Consider the following 14,412-nt stretch of genomic DNA (forward strand, 5'->3'; position numbering starts at 1 on the left):
GGAACCATGGAAGCTGAGGTGAGTCATAAGGTGGGTGTTTAGATGAAGGTTCTGGGAGTAATGAGGAATATAGAGAAAGAGAGGTGACAATCTGGGAAGATCAAAATGAGTATGTTTGATAGTGTAGTTGTCCCATCTGTGTTGTATGGATGTGAGTTATTGGCTATTGGTGAGAATACATGGAAGAGAGCTAATGTGTTGGAGATGAAATATGAAATATTTGAAGACAATATGTAGTGTGAGGAGAGTTAATGAAATAAGTAATAATAGGGTAACAGAGAGGTGTGGTAATAACTTATCCAAAACCAGGCCCAAGTGAAATAGACATCCATATTTCCAACTTTTTCATTTGTGCATGCCTCATGGTTGATTCTACTGTTGTTGCTATACTACCACTCCTAAGGTCAGGAAGTACTGAGACTTGGGAACTTATATGATTGGATTTATATACTCTTCAGCCTAAAAGTTGGAGAACATGTGACTTTACTTCCTTCTCATTAATTTTCATGTGTTTACTCTTTTTTTCAAGTTTTGCAAGCTTTTCATTTGTTTCCTTCAAGTCTGAATGTCAGGGTCTTGGATATTAAGCCTTTTTGGGACCCACTTGGGATTCACTTTCAGTTTTTTCTCAAAGATCCCTATTTCTTTTCCCCTGAAGAATATTTGGGGTTATCAAACGTATTGTTGTTCAGGCAAGAAATTTCTGACTGTCCAACCATGAGTATCCTCTCATTTCTCGCAGGATGTCTTAAGACTTTACCAGCACTGTTTAGGTTTTCAAAAAGGTTAACCATAAAAGCCTTGAATACCTTTACAGTGCTCTTTTCAAAGTTTCTATTTGAAAATTATTTCTATCCTCTATTTGGTTTATACTTCTAAGAGTATTGAAAGGTATTGACTAAAGGTATTTGCTGGATTGTCCACACAGTGAAACATTTCCCAGTAGGAATATTTTCATGTGAAGTGAGTAGATTTGTTGGTTTGACCAAGCATCTTTAGTAGAGCTGTTTCTGAAGACACCTCTCGTGGAGTACTTCTTGTGTTATAGAGAATCAGTAAGGTGCTTTATGATCAGTCTTTGGTGCATTTATGGTCATCCCCTAGCAAGAAGTTTTTCCTTAACTCTGTTCCTCCACATCGTTATGCTCTTATATCTTATGGAATTGCTGGCCCAGGAGAAGTGAGTTTTGAAGAATGAAAAAATTGTTTTTCTTCAGATTGATGTCACACAGGCATTTCCTGTTGATTACCTGTCTTACCTTCTGTTGTCTCCTAACAGACAGTAGGCACTCTAGGGTGATGCATTTGTCCCAGGAATTATGAGATAGTCAGGTTTGTGAAGGCTGGCAGCTTGTGGGATAATAGCTTTATCACCAGGTGGTAGCTATTGGTTTGAAGAGAGTTCTGAGATCAGCTGTTGAGCAAGTGCTGTTAGGGAGGTTTATGAAGGGCAAGAGGCTCCCAACCTCCAAAAATATGTGGATGAATCTCATAACTTACAAGCTACCACCTCAAAGAGAAACAGTTTTTCTTTCTGTAGAACTCAATTCTTTTTTTTTTGGGGGGGGGGGAATTATTTCTTAGAATGTGATATTTTTTATCTGGTAAGATTTTGAATGCCATTACATATATTTTGTACAACAACAGGGCCTCTTTGCGGAGAACAAGGAACGACTTATCACTGGAGGTCTTGGGGCACTGGTGCTACGAGAGGGTGACCAGGCATCTCTTCCAGCAGATGAAGTTGAGGCTCAGTTCCATGCGCTCCGTAGATTGGTAGCATCTAAAGCTGGGTTTGCAGCTCTCACATCACTACCTGGGTAAATCTTATAAATTTTACATCTCTTTGCATAAAGCGATCTTTTGTTTAGCTTACTCATTCTCTGCTTAATCATATGACGTGTGTAAGAATTTAGTGACTTTTGTTTTCTTTAATTGTTTTTAGAAATTTTAGTTCTCATAAGCAAATCTCAAACAACAGAAGTTGATGTCTTACTTTAGTAGAGTAAGGAAAGGGAGAAAATAGAGTGCCTATGAATAAAAGCAAGGTTACTAGGTTTAGGAGGACAGAGGTATGGGTTAGCAGGGGTGTAGGTCTGAATGGAGAAATTTTGAGGAAGAGAAGGGTTTTAGATACCTGGGGACAGACATGGCATCAAATGGAACTATGGGAGCAGAAGTGAGTCATAGGGTGAGTGAGGGAGCAAAGGTTGTGGGAGCATTGATGAGTGTCTGGAAAGAGAGACTAATATCTAGAAGGGCAAAAACTGGATGTTTGAAGATTATGGTCCCGATGATGTTGTATGGATGCAAAGAATGGGCTATAGATGAGGACATTCAAAGGAGGGTTTATGTGTTGGTAATGAAACCTTAGGTTTAAGGACAGTATGTGGTGTGAGATGGTTTGATTGAGGAAAAGAGAAGTGTGGTAATAAGAAGAGCATGGTTGAGAAGGCTGTAGAGGTTGTGCTGAAATGGTTTGGACTTTTGGAGAAAGTGAGTGAGGAAAGTTTGACAAAAAGATAGGCATGTCAGAAATGGGAGTGACGAGAAGGAAGAGACCAAACTGAAGATAGAAGAATGGAATGAAAGAGATTTGAGGTGATTAAGGCCTGAACATGCAGAAAGGTGAAAGGCATGCACAAGAGAGAGTGAATTGGAACAGTGTGGTATACTAGAGTTGATGTGGTCTCAGTGGACTGGAATAGGGCATATCAGGCATCTCATGGAAACCATGGAAAGGTCTGTGGGGCTTGGTTATGGAAAGGGAGCTGTAGTTTTGGTGCATTACACATGGCAGCATGAGAATGGACATATGGCCTTTCTTCTTCTGTCTCTGGACCTGCCTCATTAACACAGGAAATGGTGATCAGTTATGAGAAAAAAATACATGGGCAGTCTTCTTTCTCCCCTATCTCCAGGAAAGGTCTTAAGTGAATACGGTGTGGGAAGTAAGCTTCTAGAAGCAGTGAGAAGCTTGTATTAAGAGTGTAAGGCATGTGTATGAGTAGGAAGAGGGGAAAGTGATTGCTTCCCATCGAAGGTTGGTCTGTGGCAGGGGTGTGTGATGTCCCCATGGTTGTTTAATTTGTTTATGGATGGGGTGTTTAGGGAGGTAAAGGCAAGAGTTTTGGAGAGAGGGGCAAGTATGCAGTCTGTTGGGGAGGAGAGGGCCTGGGAAGTGAGTCAGTTGTTGTTTGCCGATGATACAGCCCTGGTGATTAATTTGAGTGAGAAACTGCAGAAGTTGATGACAGAGATTGGAAAAATGTGTGAAAGGAGAAAGTTGAGAGTAATTGTCAATAAAGCAAGGATATTAGGTTCAGCAGGATTGAGGGAAAAGTTGATTAGGATGTGAGTTTGAATGGAGAAAAATTGGAGGAAGTGAAGTGTATTAGATATCTGGGAGTGGACTTAGCAGTGAGTGGGAACATGGAAGTGTGAGCCATAGAATGGGGGAGGAAGCAAAGGTTCTGGGAGTGATGAAGAATGTGAGGAAGAGAGAACGTTATCTCCAAGAGCAAAAATGGGTATGTTTGAAGGAATAGTAGTTCCACCAATGTTATATGGTTGCGAGGCATGGGCTGTAGATAAGGTTGCACGGAGGAAGGTGGATGTGTTGGAAATGAAATGCTTGAGAACAATATGAGGTGTGAGGTAGTTTGATTGAGTAAGTAATGAAAGGGTAAAAGAGGTGTGGATATAAAAAGTGTGTGGTTGAGAGAGCAGAAGAGGGTGTTGAAATGCTTTGGGCATATAGAGAGAATGAGTGAGGAAAGATTGACAAAGAGGATATATGTGTCAGAGGTGAAGGGAACAAGGAGAAGTGGTAGACCAAATAGGAGATGGAAGGATGGAGTGAAAAAGAATTTGAGTGATTGGGGCCTGAGCATAGAGGAGGGTGAGAGGCATGCAAGGAATAGAGTGAATTGGAATGATGTGGTATACTGGGGTCGACGTGCTGTTAATAGGCTGAACCAGGGTATATGGAACATCTGGGATAAACCATGGAAAGGTCTGTAGGACCTGGATGTGGATTGGGAGCTGTGGTTTTGGTGCATTATGCATGATAGCTAGAGACTGAGTGTGAATGAATATGGCCTTTTTTTTTTTCTGTTTTCCTGGCGCTACCTCTCTGAAGCAGCGATGCTATTTCCTATGGGGCAGGGTAGCACTAGGAATGGATGAAGGTAAGCAAGTATATGTACATGTGTATATATGTATTTTTTTTTTTTTTTTTTTATACTTTGTCGCTGTCTCCCGCGTTTGCGAGGTAGCGCAAGGAAACAGACGAAAGAAATGGCCCAACCCCCCCCCCCCCCATACACATGTACATACACACGTCCACACACGCAAATATACATACCTACACAGCTTTCCATGGTTTACCCCAGACGCTTCACATGCCTTGATTCAATCCACTGACAGCACGTCAACCCCTGTATACCACATGACTCCAATTCACTCTATTCCTTGCCCTCCTTTCACCCTCCTGCATGTTCAGGCCCCGATCACACAAAATCTTTTTCACTCCATCTTTCCACCTCCAATTTGGTCTCCCTCTTCTCCTCGTTCCCTCCACCTCCGACACATATATCCTCTTGGTCAATCTCTCCTCACTCATTCTCTCCATGTGCCCAAACCATTTCAAAACACCCTCTTCTGCTCTCTCAACCACGCTCTTTTTATTTCCACACATCTCTCTTACCCTTACGTTACTTACTCGATCAAACCACCTCACACCACACATTGTCCTCAAACATCTCATTTCCAGCACATCCATCCTCCTGCGCACATCTCTATCCATAGCCCACGCCTCGCAACCATACAACATTGTTGGAACCACTATTCCCTCAAACATACCCATTTTCGCTTTCCGAGATAATGTTCTCGACTTCCACACATTTTTCAAGGCTCCCAAAATTTTCGCCCCCTCCCCCATCCTATGATCCACTTCCGCTTCCATGGTTCCATCCGCTGACAGATCCACTCCCAGATATCTAAAACACTTCACTTCCTCCAGCCTTTCTCCACTCAAACTCACCTCCCAATTGACTTGACCCTCACCCCTACTGCACCTAATAACCTTGCTCTTATTCACATTTACTCTCAACTTTCTTCTTCCACACACTTTACCAAACTCAGTCACCAGCTTCTGCAGTTTCTCACATGAATCAGCCACCAGCGCTGTATCATCAGCGAACAACAACTGACTCACTTCCCAAGCTCTCTCATCCCCAACAGACTTCATACTTGCCCCTCTTTCCAGGACTCTTGCATTTACCTCCCTTACAACCCCATCCATAAACAAATTAAACAACCATGGAGACATCACACACCCCTGCCGCAAACCTACATTCACTGAGAACCAATCACTTTCCTCTCTTCCTACACGTACACATGCCTTACATCCTCGATAAAAACTTTTCACTGCTTCTAACAACTTGCCTCCCACACCATATATTCTTAATACCTTCCACAGAGCATCTCTATCAACTCTATCATATGCCTTCTCCAGATCCATAAATGCTACATACAAATCCATTTGCTTTTCTAAGTATTTCTCACATACATTCTTCAAAGCAAACACCTGATCCACACATCCTCTACCACTTCTGAAACCGCACTGCTCTTCCCCAATCTGATGCTCTGTACATGCCTTCACCCTCTCGATCAATACCCTCCCATATAATTTACCAGGAATACATATATACCAGGAGTATATATGTATATGTTCATGTATATGTATGTATATGTATGGAAACATCGGTAAAGGGGGCAAGTGGGGAGGTAATAACAAGTAGTGATGAAGTGAGAAGGAGATGGAGTGAGTATTTTGAAGGTTTGTTGAATGAGTTTGATCATAGAGTGGCAGATATGGGTGTTTTGGTCAGGGTGGTGTGCAAAGTGAGAGGGTCAGGGAAAATGGCTTGGTAAGCAGAGAAGAGGTAGTGGAAGCTTTCTGGAAGTTGAAATCCAGCAAGGCGGCGGGTTTGGATGATATTGCAGTGGAATTTATAAAAAAAAAGGGAGTGACTGTGTTGTGTTGTTGGCTGGATGATAAGGATATTCATTGCATGTATGGATCATGGTGAAATGCATACATAGTGCCACTCTACAAGGCAAAGGTTGATAAAGGAGAGTGTTCAAACTACAGAGGCATAAGTTTGTTGAGTATTCTTGGGAAATTATATGTGAGGATATTGACTGAGAGGGTGAGGCTTGTACAGAGCATCAGATTGGGGAAGAGCAGTGTGGTTTCAGAAGTGGTAGAGGATGTGTGGATCAGGTGTTTGCTTTGAAGAATTATTTTATTTATTTATTTTGCTTTGTCGCTGTCTCCCGCGTCTGCGAGGTAGCGCAAGGAAACAGACGAAAGAAATGGCACAACCCACCCCCATACACAATGTACACATACACACGCCCACACACGCAAATATATATACCTATACATCTCAATGTACACATATATATACACACACAGACACATACATATATACCCATGCACACAATTCACACTGTCTGCCCCTATTCATTCCCATCGCCACCTCGCCACACATGGAATACCATCCCCTCCCCCTCATGTGTGCGAGGTAGCACTAGGAAAAGACAACAAAGGCCCCATTCGTTCACACTCAGTCTCCAGCTGTCACGCAATAATGCCCGAAACCACAGCTCCCTTTCCACATCCAGGCCCCACACAACTTTCCATGGTTTAACCCAGACGCTTCACATGCCCTGATTCAATCCACTGACAGCACGTCAACCCCGGTATACCACATCGATCCAATTCACTCTATTCCTTGCCCTCCTTTCACCCTCCTGCATGTTCAGGCCCCGATCACTCAAAATCTTTTTCACTCCATCATTCCACCTCCAATTTGGTCTCCCACTTCTCCTCGTTCCCTCCACCTCTGACACATATATCCTCTTGGTCAATCTTTCCTCACTCGTTCTCTCCATGTGCTCAAACCATTTCAAAACACCCTCTTCTGCTCTCTCAACCACGCTCTTTTTATTTCCACACATCTCTCTTACCCTTACATTACTTACTCGATCAAACCACCTCACACCACACATTGTCCTCAAACATCTCATTTCCAGCACATCCACCCTCCTGCGCGCAACTCTATCCATAGCCCACGCCTCGCAACCATACAACATTGTTGGAACCACTATTCCTTCAAAGATACCCATTTTTGCTTTCCGAGATAATGTTCTCGACTTCCACACATTCTTCAAGGCTCCCAGGATTTTCGCCCCCTCCCCCACTCTATGATTCACTTCCGCTTCCATGGTTCCATCCGCCGCCAGATCCACTCCCAGATATCTAAAACACTTTACTTCCTCCAGTTTTTCTCCATTCAAACTTACCTCCCAATTGACTTGACCCTCAACCCTACTGTACCTAATAACCTTGCTCTTATTCACATTTACTCTTAACTTTCTTCTTTCACACACTTTACCAAACTCAGTCACCAGCTTCTGCAGTTTCTCACATGAATGAGCCACCAGCGCTGTATCATCAGCGAACAACAACTGACTCACTTCCCAAGCTCTCTCATCCACAACAGACTTCATACTTGCCCCTCTTTCCAAAACTCTTGCATTCACCTCCCTAACAACCCCATCCATAATCAAAGAATGTATGTGAGAAATACTTAGAAAAGCAAATGGATTTGTATGTAGCATTTATGGATCTGGAGAAGGCATATGATAGGGTTGATAGAGATGCTTTGTGGAAGGTATTAAGAGTATATGGTGTGGGATGTAAGCTGCTAAAAGCAGTGAAGAGTTTTTACCAAAGATGTAAGGCATGTGTATGAGTAGGAAGAGAGGAAAGTGATTGGTTCCCAGTGAGTGTCGGTTTGTGGCAGGGGTGCGTGATGTCTCCATAGTTGTCTAATTTGTTAATGGATAGGGTGGATAAGGAGGTAAATGCAAGAGTATTGGAGAGAGGGGCAAGTATGCAGTCTGTTGTGGATGAGAGAGCTTGGAAAGTGAGTCACTTGTTGTTCACTGATGATACAGCTCTAGTGGTTGATTCGGGTGAGAAACTGCAGAGGTTGGTGACTGAGTTTGGAAAAGTGTGTGAAAGAAGAAAGTTGAGAATAAATGTTAGTAAGAGCAAGGTTATTAGGTTCAGTAGGGTTGAGGGACAAGTTAATTATGATGTAAGTTTGAATGGAGAAAAACTGGAGGAAGTGAAGTGTTGTAGTTGTCTGGGAGTGGACTTAGCAGTGGATGGTACCATAGAAGCAGAAGTGAGTAACAGGATGGTGGGAGGGGGTGAAGGTTTTCGGATCAATGAAGTGTGTGGAAGGAGAGAACATTATCTCAGAGAGCATATAACACTTTTATATGGTTGCAAGGCATGGGCTATAGAAAGGGTTATACGGAGGAGGGTGGATGTATTGGAAATGAAATGTTTTAGGACAGTATATGGTGTGAGGTGGTTTGATCAAGTAAGTAATGAAAGGGTAAGAGAGATTTTTTTTTTTTTTTCATACTATTCGCCATTTCCCGCGTTTGCGAGGTAGCGTTAAGAACAGAGGACTGGGCCTGAGAGGGAAAATCCTCACCTGGCCCCCTTCTCTGTTCCTTCTTTTGGAAAATTAAAAAAAAAACGAGAGGGGAGGATTTCCAGCCACCCGCTCCCTCCCCTTTTAGTCGCCTTCTACGACATGCAGGGAATACGTGGGAAGTATTCTTTCTCCCCTATCCCCAGGGATAAAAGGGTAAGAGAGATATGTTGTAATAAAAAGAGTGTGGTTGAGAGAGCAGAAGAGGGTGTGTTGAAATGTTTTGGACATATGGAGAGAATGATTGCGGAAAGATTGACAAAGAGGATATATGTGTCTGAGGTGAAGGGAATAAGGAGAAGCGGGAGACCAAATTGGAGGTGGAATGATAGAGTGAAAATTATTTTGAGTGATCCGGGCCTGTACATACAGGAGGGTGAGAGGCATGCAAGGAATAGAGTGAATTGGAACAATGTGTTATGCCGTGGTCGACGTGCTGTCAGTGGACTGAACCAGGGCATGTGAAGCGTCAGCTGTAAACCATGGAAAGGTGTGTAGGGCCTGGATGAGGATAGGGAGCTGTGGTTTCGATACATTACACATGACAGCTGGAGACTGAGTGTGAACGAATGTGGCCTTTCTTGTATGTTTTCCAGCTAGAGACTGAGTGTGAACGAATGTGGCCTTTCTTGTATGTTTTCCTGGTGCTACCTCGCTGGAGCAGGGGGTAGCAGTGCTGTTTTCCTGTAGGGTGGGTTAGTGCCAGAACTGGATGAAGGCAAGCAAGTATGAATATGTACAGGTGTATGTATGAGTATGTTGATATGTATATGTATGTATGTGTGCGTATGTGACTGACTTTGGTAAAGTGTATGAAAGGAGAAATTTTAGAGTAAATGTGAATAAGAGCAAGGTTATTAGGTTCAGTAGGGTGGAGGGACAAGTTAATTAGGAGGTAAGTTTGAATGGAGAAAAACTGGAGGAAGTGAAATGTTTTAGATATCTGGTAGTGGACTAAGCAGTGGATGGAACCATGGAAGCGAAAGTGAGTCACAGGGTGGGGAGGGGGCGAAGGTTCTGGGAACAATATAGAATGTGTGGAAGGTGAGAACATTATCTCAGAGAGCAAAACTGGGTATGTTTGAGGGAATAGTTGTGTCAAAAATGTTATATGGTTGCAAGGCATGGGCTGTAGGTAGGGTTGTGTGGAGGAGGGTGGATGTGTTGGAAATGAAGTGCTTGAGGACAATATGTGGTGTGAGGTGGTATGGTCGAGTAAGTAATGAAAGGGTAAGAGAGATGTGTTGTAATGAAAAGAGTGTGGCTGACAGAGCAGAAGAGGGTGTATTGAAATGGTTTGGTTACATGGAGAGATGATTAAGGAAAGATTGACAAAGAGGATATATATGTAAAAGGTGGAGGGAAGAAGGAGAAGTGGGAGACCAAAGTGGAGGTGGAAGGATGGAATGAAAAAAGATTTTGAGCAATCAGGGCCTGAACATACAGGAGGGTGAAAGGCTGTATCATCAGCGAACAACAGCTGACTCACTTCCCAAGCCCTCTCATCCTTAACAGACTGCATACTTGACCCTCTCTCCAAAACTATTGCATTTACCTCCCTAAAAACCCCAACCATAAGCAAATTAAGCAACCATGGAAACATTGAAATGTATGTGTGTGTGTAGGTATATATTTTTTTTTTTTTTTTTTTTTTTGCTTTGTCGCTGTCTCCCGCGTTTGTGAGGTAGCGCAAGGAAACAGACGAAAGAAATGGCCCAACCCACCCCCATACACATATATATACATACGTCCACACACGCAAATATACATACCTACACAGCTTTCCATGGTTTGCCCCAGACGCTTCACATGCCTTGATTCAATCCACTGACAGCACGTCAACCCCGGTATACCACATCGCTCCAATTCACTCTATTCCTTGCCCTCCTTTCACCCTCCTGCATGTTCAGGCCCCGATCACACAAAATCTTTTTCACTCCATCTTTCCACCTCCAATTTGGTCTCCCTCTTCTCCTCGTTCCCTCCACCTCCGACACGTATATCCTCTTGGCCAATCTTTCCTCACTCATTCTCTCCATGTGCCCAAACCATTTCAAAACACCCTCTTCTGCTCTCTCAACCACGCTCTTTTTATTTCCACACATCTCTCTTACCCTTACGTTACTCACTCGATCAAACCACCTCACACCACACATTGTCCTCAAACATCTCATTTCCAGCACATCCATCCTCCTGCGCACAACTCTATCCATAGCCCACGCCTCGCAACCATACAACATTGTTGGAACCACTATTCCTTCAAACATACCCATTTTTGCTTTCCGAGATAATGTTCTCGACTTCCACACATTCTTCAAGGCTCCCAGAATTTTCGCCCCCTCCCCCACCCTATGATCCACTTCCGCTTCCATGGTTCCATCCGCTGCCAGATCCACTCCCAGATATCTAAAACACTTCACTTCCTCCAGTTTTTCTCCATTCAAACTCACCTCCCAATTGACTTGACCCTCAACCCTACTGTACCTAATAACCTTGCTCTTATTCACATTTACTCTTAACTTTCTTCTTTCACACACTTTACCAAACTCAGTCACCAGCTTCTGGAGTTTCTCACATGAATGAGCCACCAGCGCTGTATCATCAGCGAACAACAACTGACTCACTTCCCAAGCTCTCTCATCCCCAACAGACTTCATACTTGCCCCTCTTTCCAAAACTCTTGCATTCACCTCCCTAACAACCCCATCCATAAACAAATTAAACAACCATGGAGACATCACACACCCCTGCCGCAAACCTACATTCACTGGCGGAATGCGTGCATAGTGCCATTGTACAAAGGCAAAGGGGATAAGAGTGAGTGCTCAAATTACAGAGGTATAAGTTTGTTGAGTATTCCTGGTAAATTATATGGGAGGGTATTGATTGAGAGGGTGAAGGCATTTACAGAGCATCAGATTGGGGAAGAGCAGTGTGGTTTCAGAAGTGGTAGAGGATGTGTGGATCAGGTGTTTGCTTTGAAGAATGTATGTGAGAAATACTTAGAAAAGCAAATGGATTTGTATGTAGCATTTATGGATCTGGAGAAGGCATATGATAGAGTTGATAGAGATGCTCTGTGGAAGGTATTAAGAATATATGGTGTGGGAGGAAAGTTGTTAGAAGCAGTGAAAAGTTTTTATTGAGGATGTAAGGCATGTGTACGTGTAGGAAGAGAGGAAAGTGATTGGTTCTCAGTGAATGTAGGTTTGTGGCAGGGGTGTGTGATGTCTCCATGGTTGTTTAATTTGTTTATGGATGGGGTTGTTAGGGAGGTAAATGCAAGAGTTTTGGAAAGAGGGGCAAGTATGAAGTCTGTTGGGGATGAGAGAGCTTGGGAAGTGAGTCAGTTGTTGTTCGCTGATGATACAGCGCTGGTGGCTGATTCATGTGAGAAACTGCAGAAGCTGGTGACTGAGTTTGGTAAAGTGTGTGGAAGAAGAAAGTTAAGAGTAAATGTGAATAAGAGCAAGGTTATTAGGTACAGTAGGGTTGAGGGTCAAGTCAATTGGGAGGTGAGTTTGAATGGAGAAAAACTGGAGGAAGTGAAGTGTTTTAGATATCTGGGAGTGGATCTGGCAGCGGATGGAACCATGGAAGCGGAAGTGGATCATAGGGTGGGGGAGGGGGCGAAAATTCTGGGATCCTTGAAGAATGTGTGGAAGTTGAGAACATTATCTCGGAAAGCAAAAATGGGTATGTTTGAAGGAATAGTGGTTCCAACAATGTTGTATGGTTGCGAGGCGTGGGCTATGGATAGAGTTGTGCGCAGGAGGATGGATGTGCTGGAAATGAGATGTTTGAGGACAATGTGTGGTGTGAGGTGGTTTGATCGAGTGAGTAACGAAAGGGTAAGAGAGATGTGTGGAAATAAAAAGAGCGTGGTTGAGAGAGCAGAAGAGGGTGTTTTGAAGTGGTTTGGGCACATGGAGAGAATGAGTGAGGAAAGATTGACCAAGAGGATATATGTGTCGGAGGTGGAGGGAACGAGGAGATAGGGAGACCAAATTGGAGGTGGAAAGATGGAGTGAAAAAGATTTTGTGTGATCGGGGCCTGAACATGCAGGAGGGTGAAAGGAGGGCAAGGAATAGAGTGAATTGGAGCGATGTGGTATACCGGGGTTGACGTGCTGTCAGTGGATTGAATCAAGGCATGTGAAGCGTCTGGGGTAAACCATGGAAAGCTGTGTAGGTATGTATATTTGCGTGTGTGGACATATGTATATACATGTGTATGGGGGGGGGGTTGGGCCATTTCTTTCGTCTGTTTCCTTGCGCTACCTCGCAAACGCGGGAGACAGCGACAAAGTATAATAAGAAAAAAATAAATAATATATATATATATATATATATTATCCCTGGGGATAGGGGAGAAAGAATACTTCCCACGTATTCCCTGCGTGTCGTAGAAGGCGACTAAAAGGGAAGGGAGCGGGGGGCTGTAAATCCTCCCCTCTCGTTTTTTTTTTTTTTTTTTTTTTTTTTTTTTTTTCCAAAAGAAGGAACAGAGAAGAGGGCCAGGTGAGGATATTCCCTCAAAGGCCCAGTCCTCTGTTCTTAACGCTACCTCGCTATCGCGGGAAATAGCGAATAGTATGAATATATATATATATATATGTACAGAATGGAAAAAGGTGAGAACAATGGAAGTAAGGGGAGTGGGGGAGGAATGGGATGTATTTAGGGAATCAGTGATGGATTGCGCAAAAGATGCTTGTGGTATGAGAAGAGTGGGAGGTGGGTTGATTAGAAAGGGTAGTGAGTGGTGGGATGAAGAAGTAAGAGTATTAGTGAAAGAGAAGAGGGAGGCATTTGGACGATTTTTGCAGGGAAAAAATGCAATTGAGTGGGAGATGTATAAAAGAAAGAGACAGGAGGTCAAGAGAAAGGTGCAAGAGGTGAAAAAAAGGGCAGATGTGAGTTGGGGTGAGAGAGTATCATTAAATTTTAGGGAGAATAAAAAGATGTTCTGGAAGAAGGTAAATAAAGTGCGTAAGACAAGGGAGCAAATGGGAACTTCAGTGAAGGGCGCAAATGGGGAGGTGATAACAAGTAGTGGTGATGTGAGAAGGAGATGGAGTGAGTATTTTGAAGGTTTGTTGAATGTGTTTGATGATAGAGTGGCAGATATAGGGTGTTTTGGTCGAGGTGGTGTGCAAAGTGAGAGGGTTAGGGAAAATGATTTGGTAAACAGAGAAGAGGTAGTAAAAGCTTTGCGGAAGATGAAAGCCGGCAAGGCAGCAGGTTTGGATGGTATTGCGGTGGAATTTATTAAAAAAGGGGGTGACTGTATTGTTGACTGGTTGGTAAGGTTATTTAATGTATGTATGACTCATGGTGAGGTGCCTGAGGATTGGCAGAATGCATGCATAGTGCCATTGTACAAAGGCAAAGGGGATAAGAGTGAGTGCTCAAATTACAGAGGTATAAGTTTGTTGAGTATTCCTGGTAAATTATATGGGAGGGTATTGATTGAGAGGGTGAAGGCATGTACAGAGCATCAGATTGGGGAAGAGCAGTGTGGTTTCAGAAGTGGTAGAGGATGTGTGGATCAGGTGTTTGCTTTGAAGAATGTATGTGAGAAATACTTAGAAAAGCAAATGGATTTGTATGTAGCTTTTATGGATCTGGAAAAGGCCTATGATAGAGTTGATAGAGATGCTCTGTGGAAGGTATTAAGAATATATGGTGTGGGAGGCAAGTTGTTAGAAGCAGTGAAAAGTTTTTATCGAGGATGTAAGGCATGTGTACGTGTAGGAAGAGAGGAAAGTGATTGGTTCTCAGTGAATGTAGGTTTGCGGCAGGGGTGTGTGATGTCTCCATGGTTGTT

General features: G+C 43.2%; 1 protein-coding gene across 3 annotated transcripts in view; it reads left to right on the top strand.

The window, feature by feature from the left end:
• Positions 1-14,412, top strand: part of Rme-8 (receptor mediated endocytosis 8) — a 554,100-nt gene that overhangs the window by 120,447 nt on the left and 419,241 nt on the right. For all 3 annotated transcript variants that reach the window (XM_071666770.1, XM_071666772.1, XM_071666771.1), the window contains exon 9: positions 1,648-1,820. In XM_071666770.1, coding sequence (XP_071522871.1) covers positions 1,648-1,820 — 173 coding nt within the window. The remainder of the gene's footprint in view (positions 1-1,647; positions 1,821-14,412) is intronic.

This window comes from Panulirus ornatus, chromosome 11, assembly GCF_036320965.1.
Source record: "Panulirus ornatus isolate Po-2019 chromosome 11, ASM3632096v1, whole genome shotgun sequence".
In the NCBI taxonomy this organism is placed as follows: Eukaryota; Metazoa; Arthropoda; class Malacostraca; order Decapoda; family Palinuridae; genus Panulirus; species Panulirus ornatus.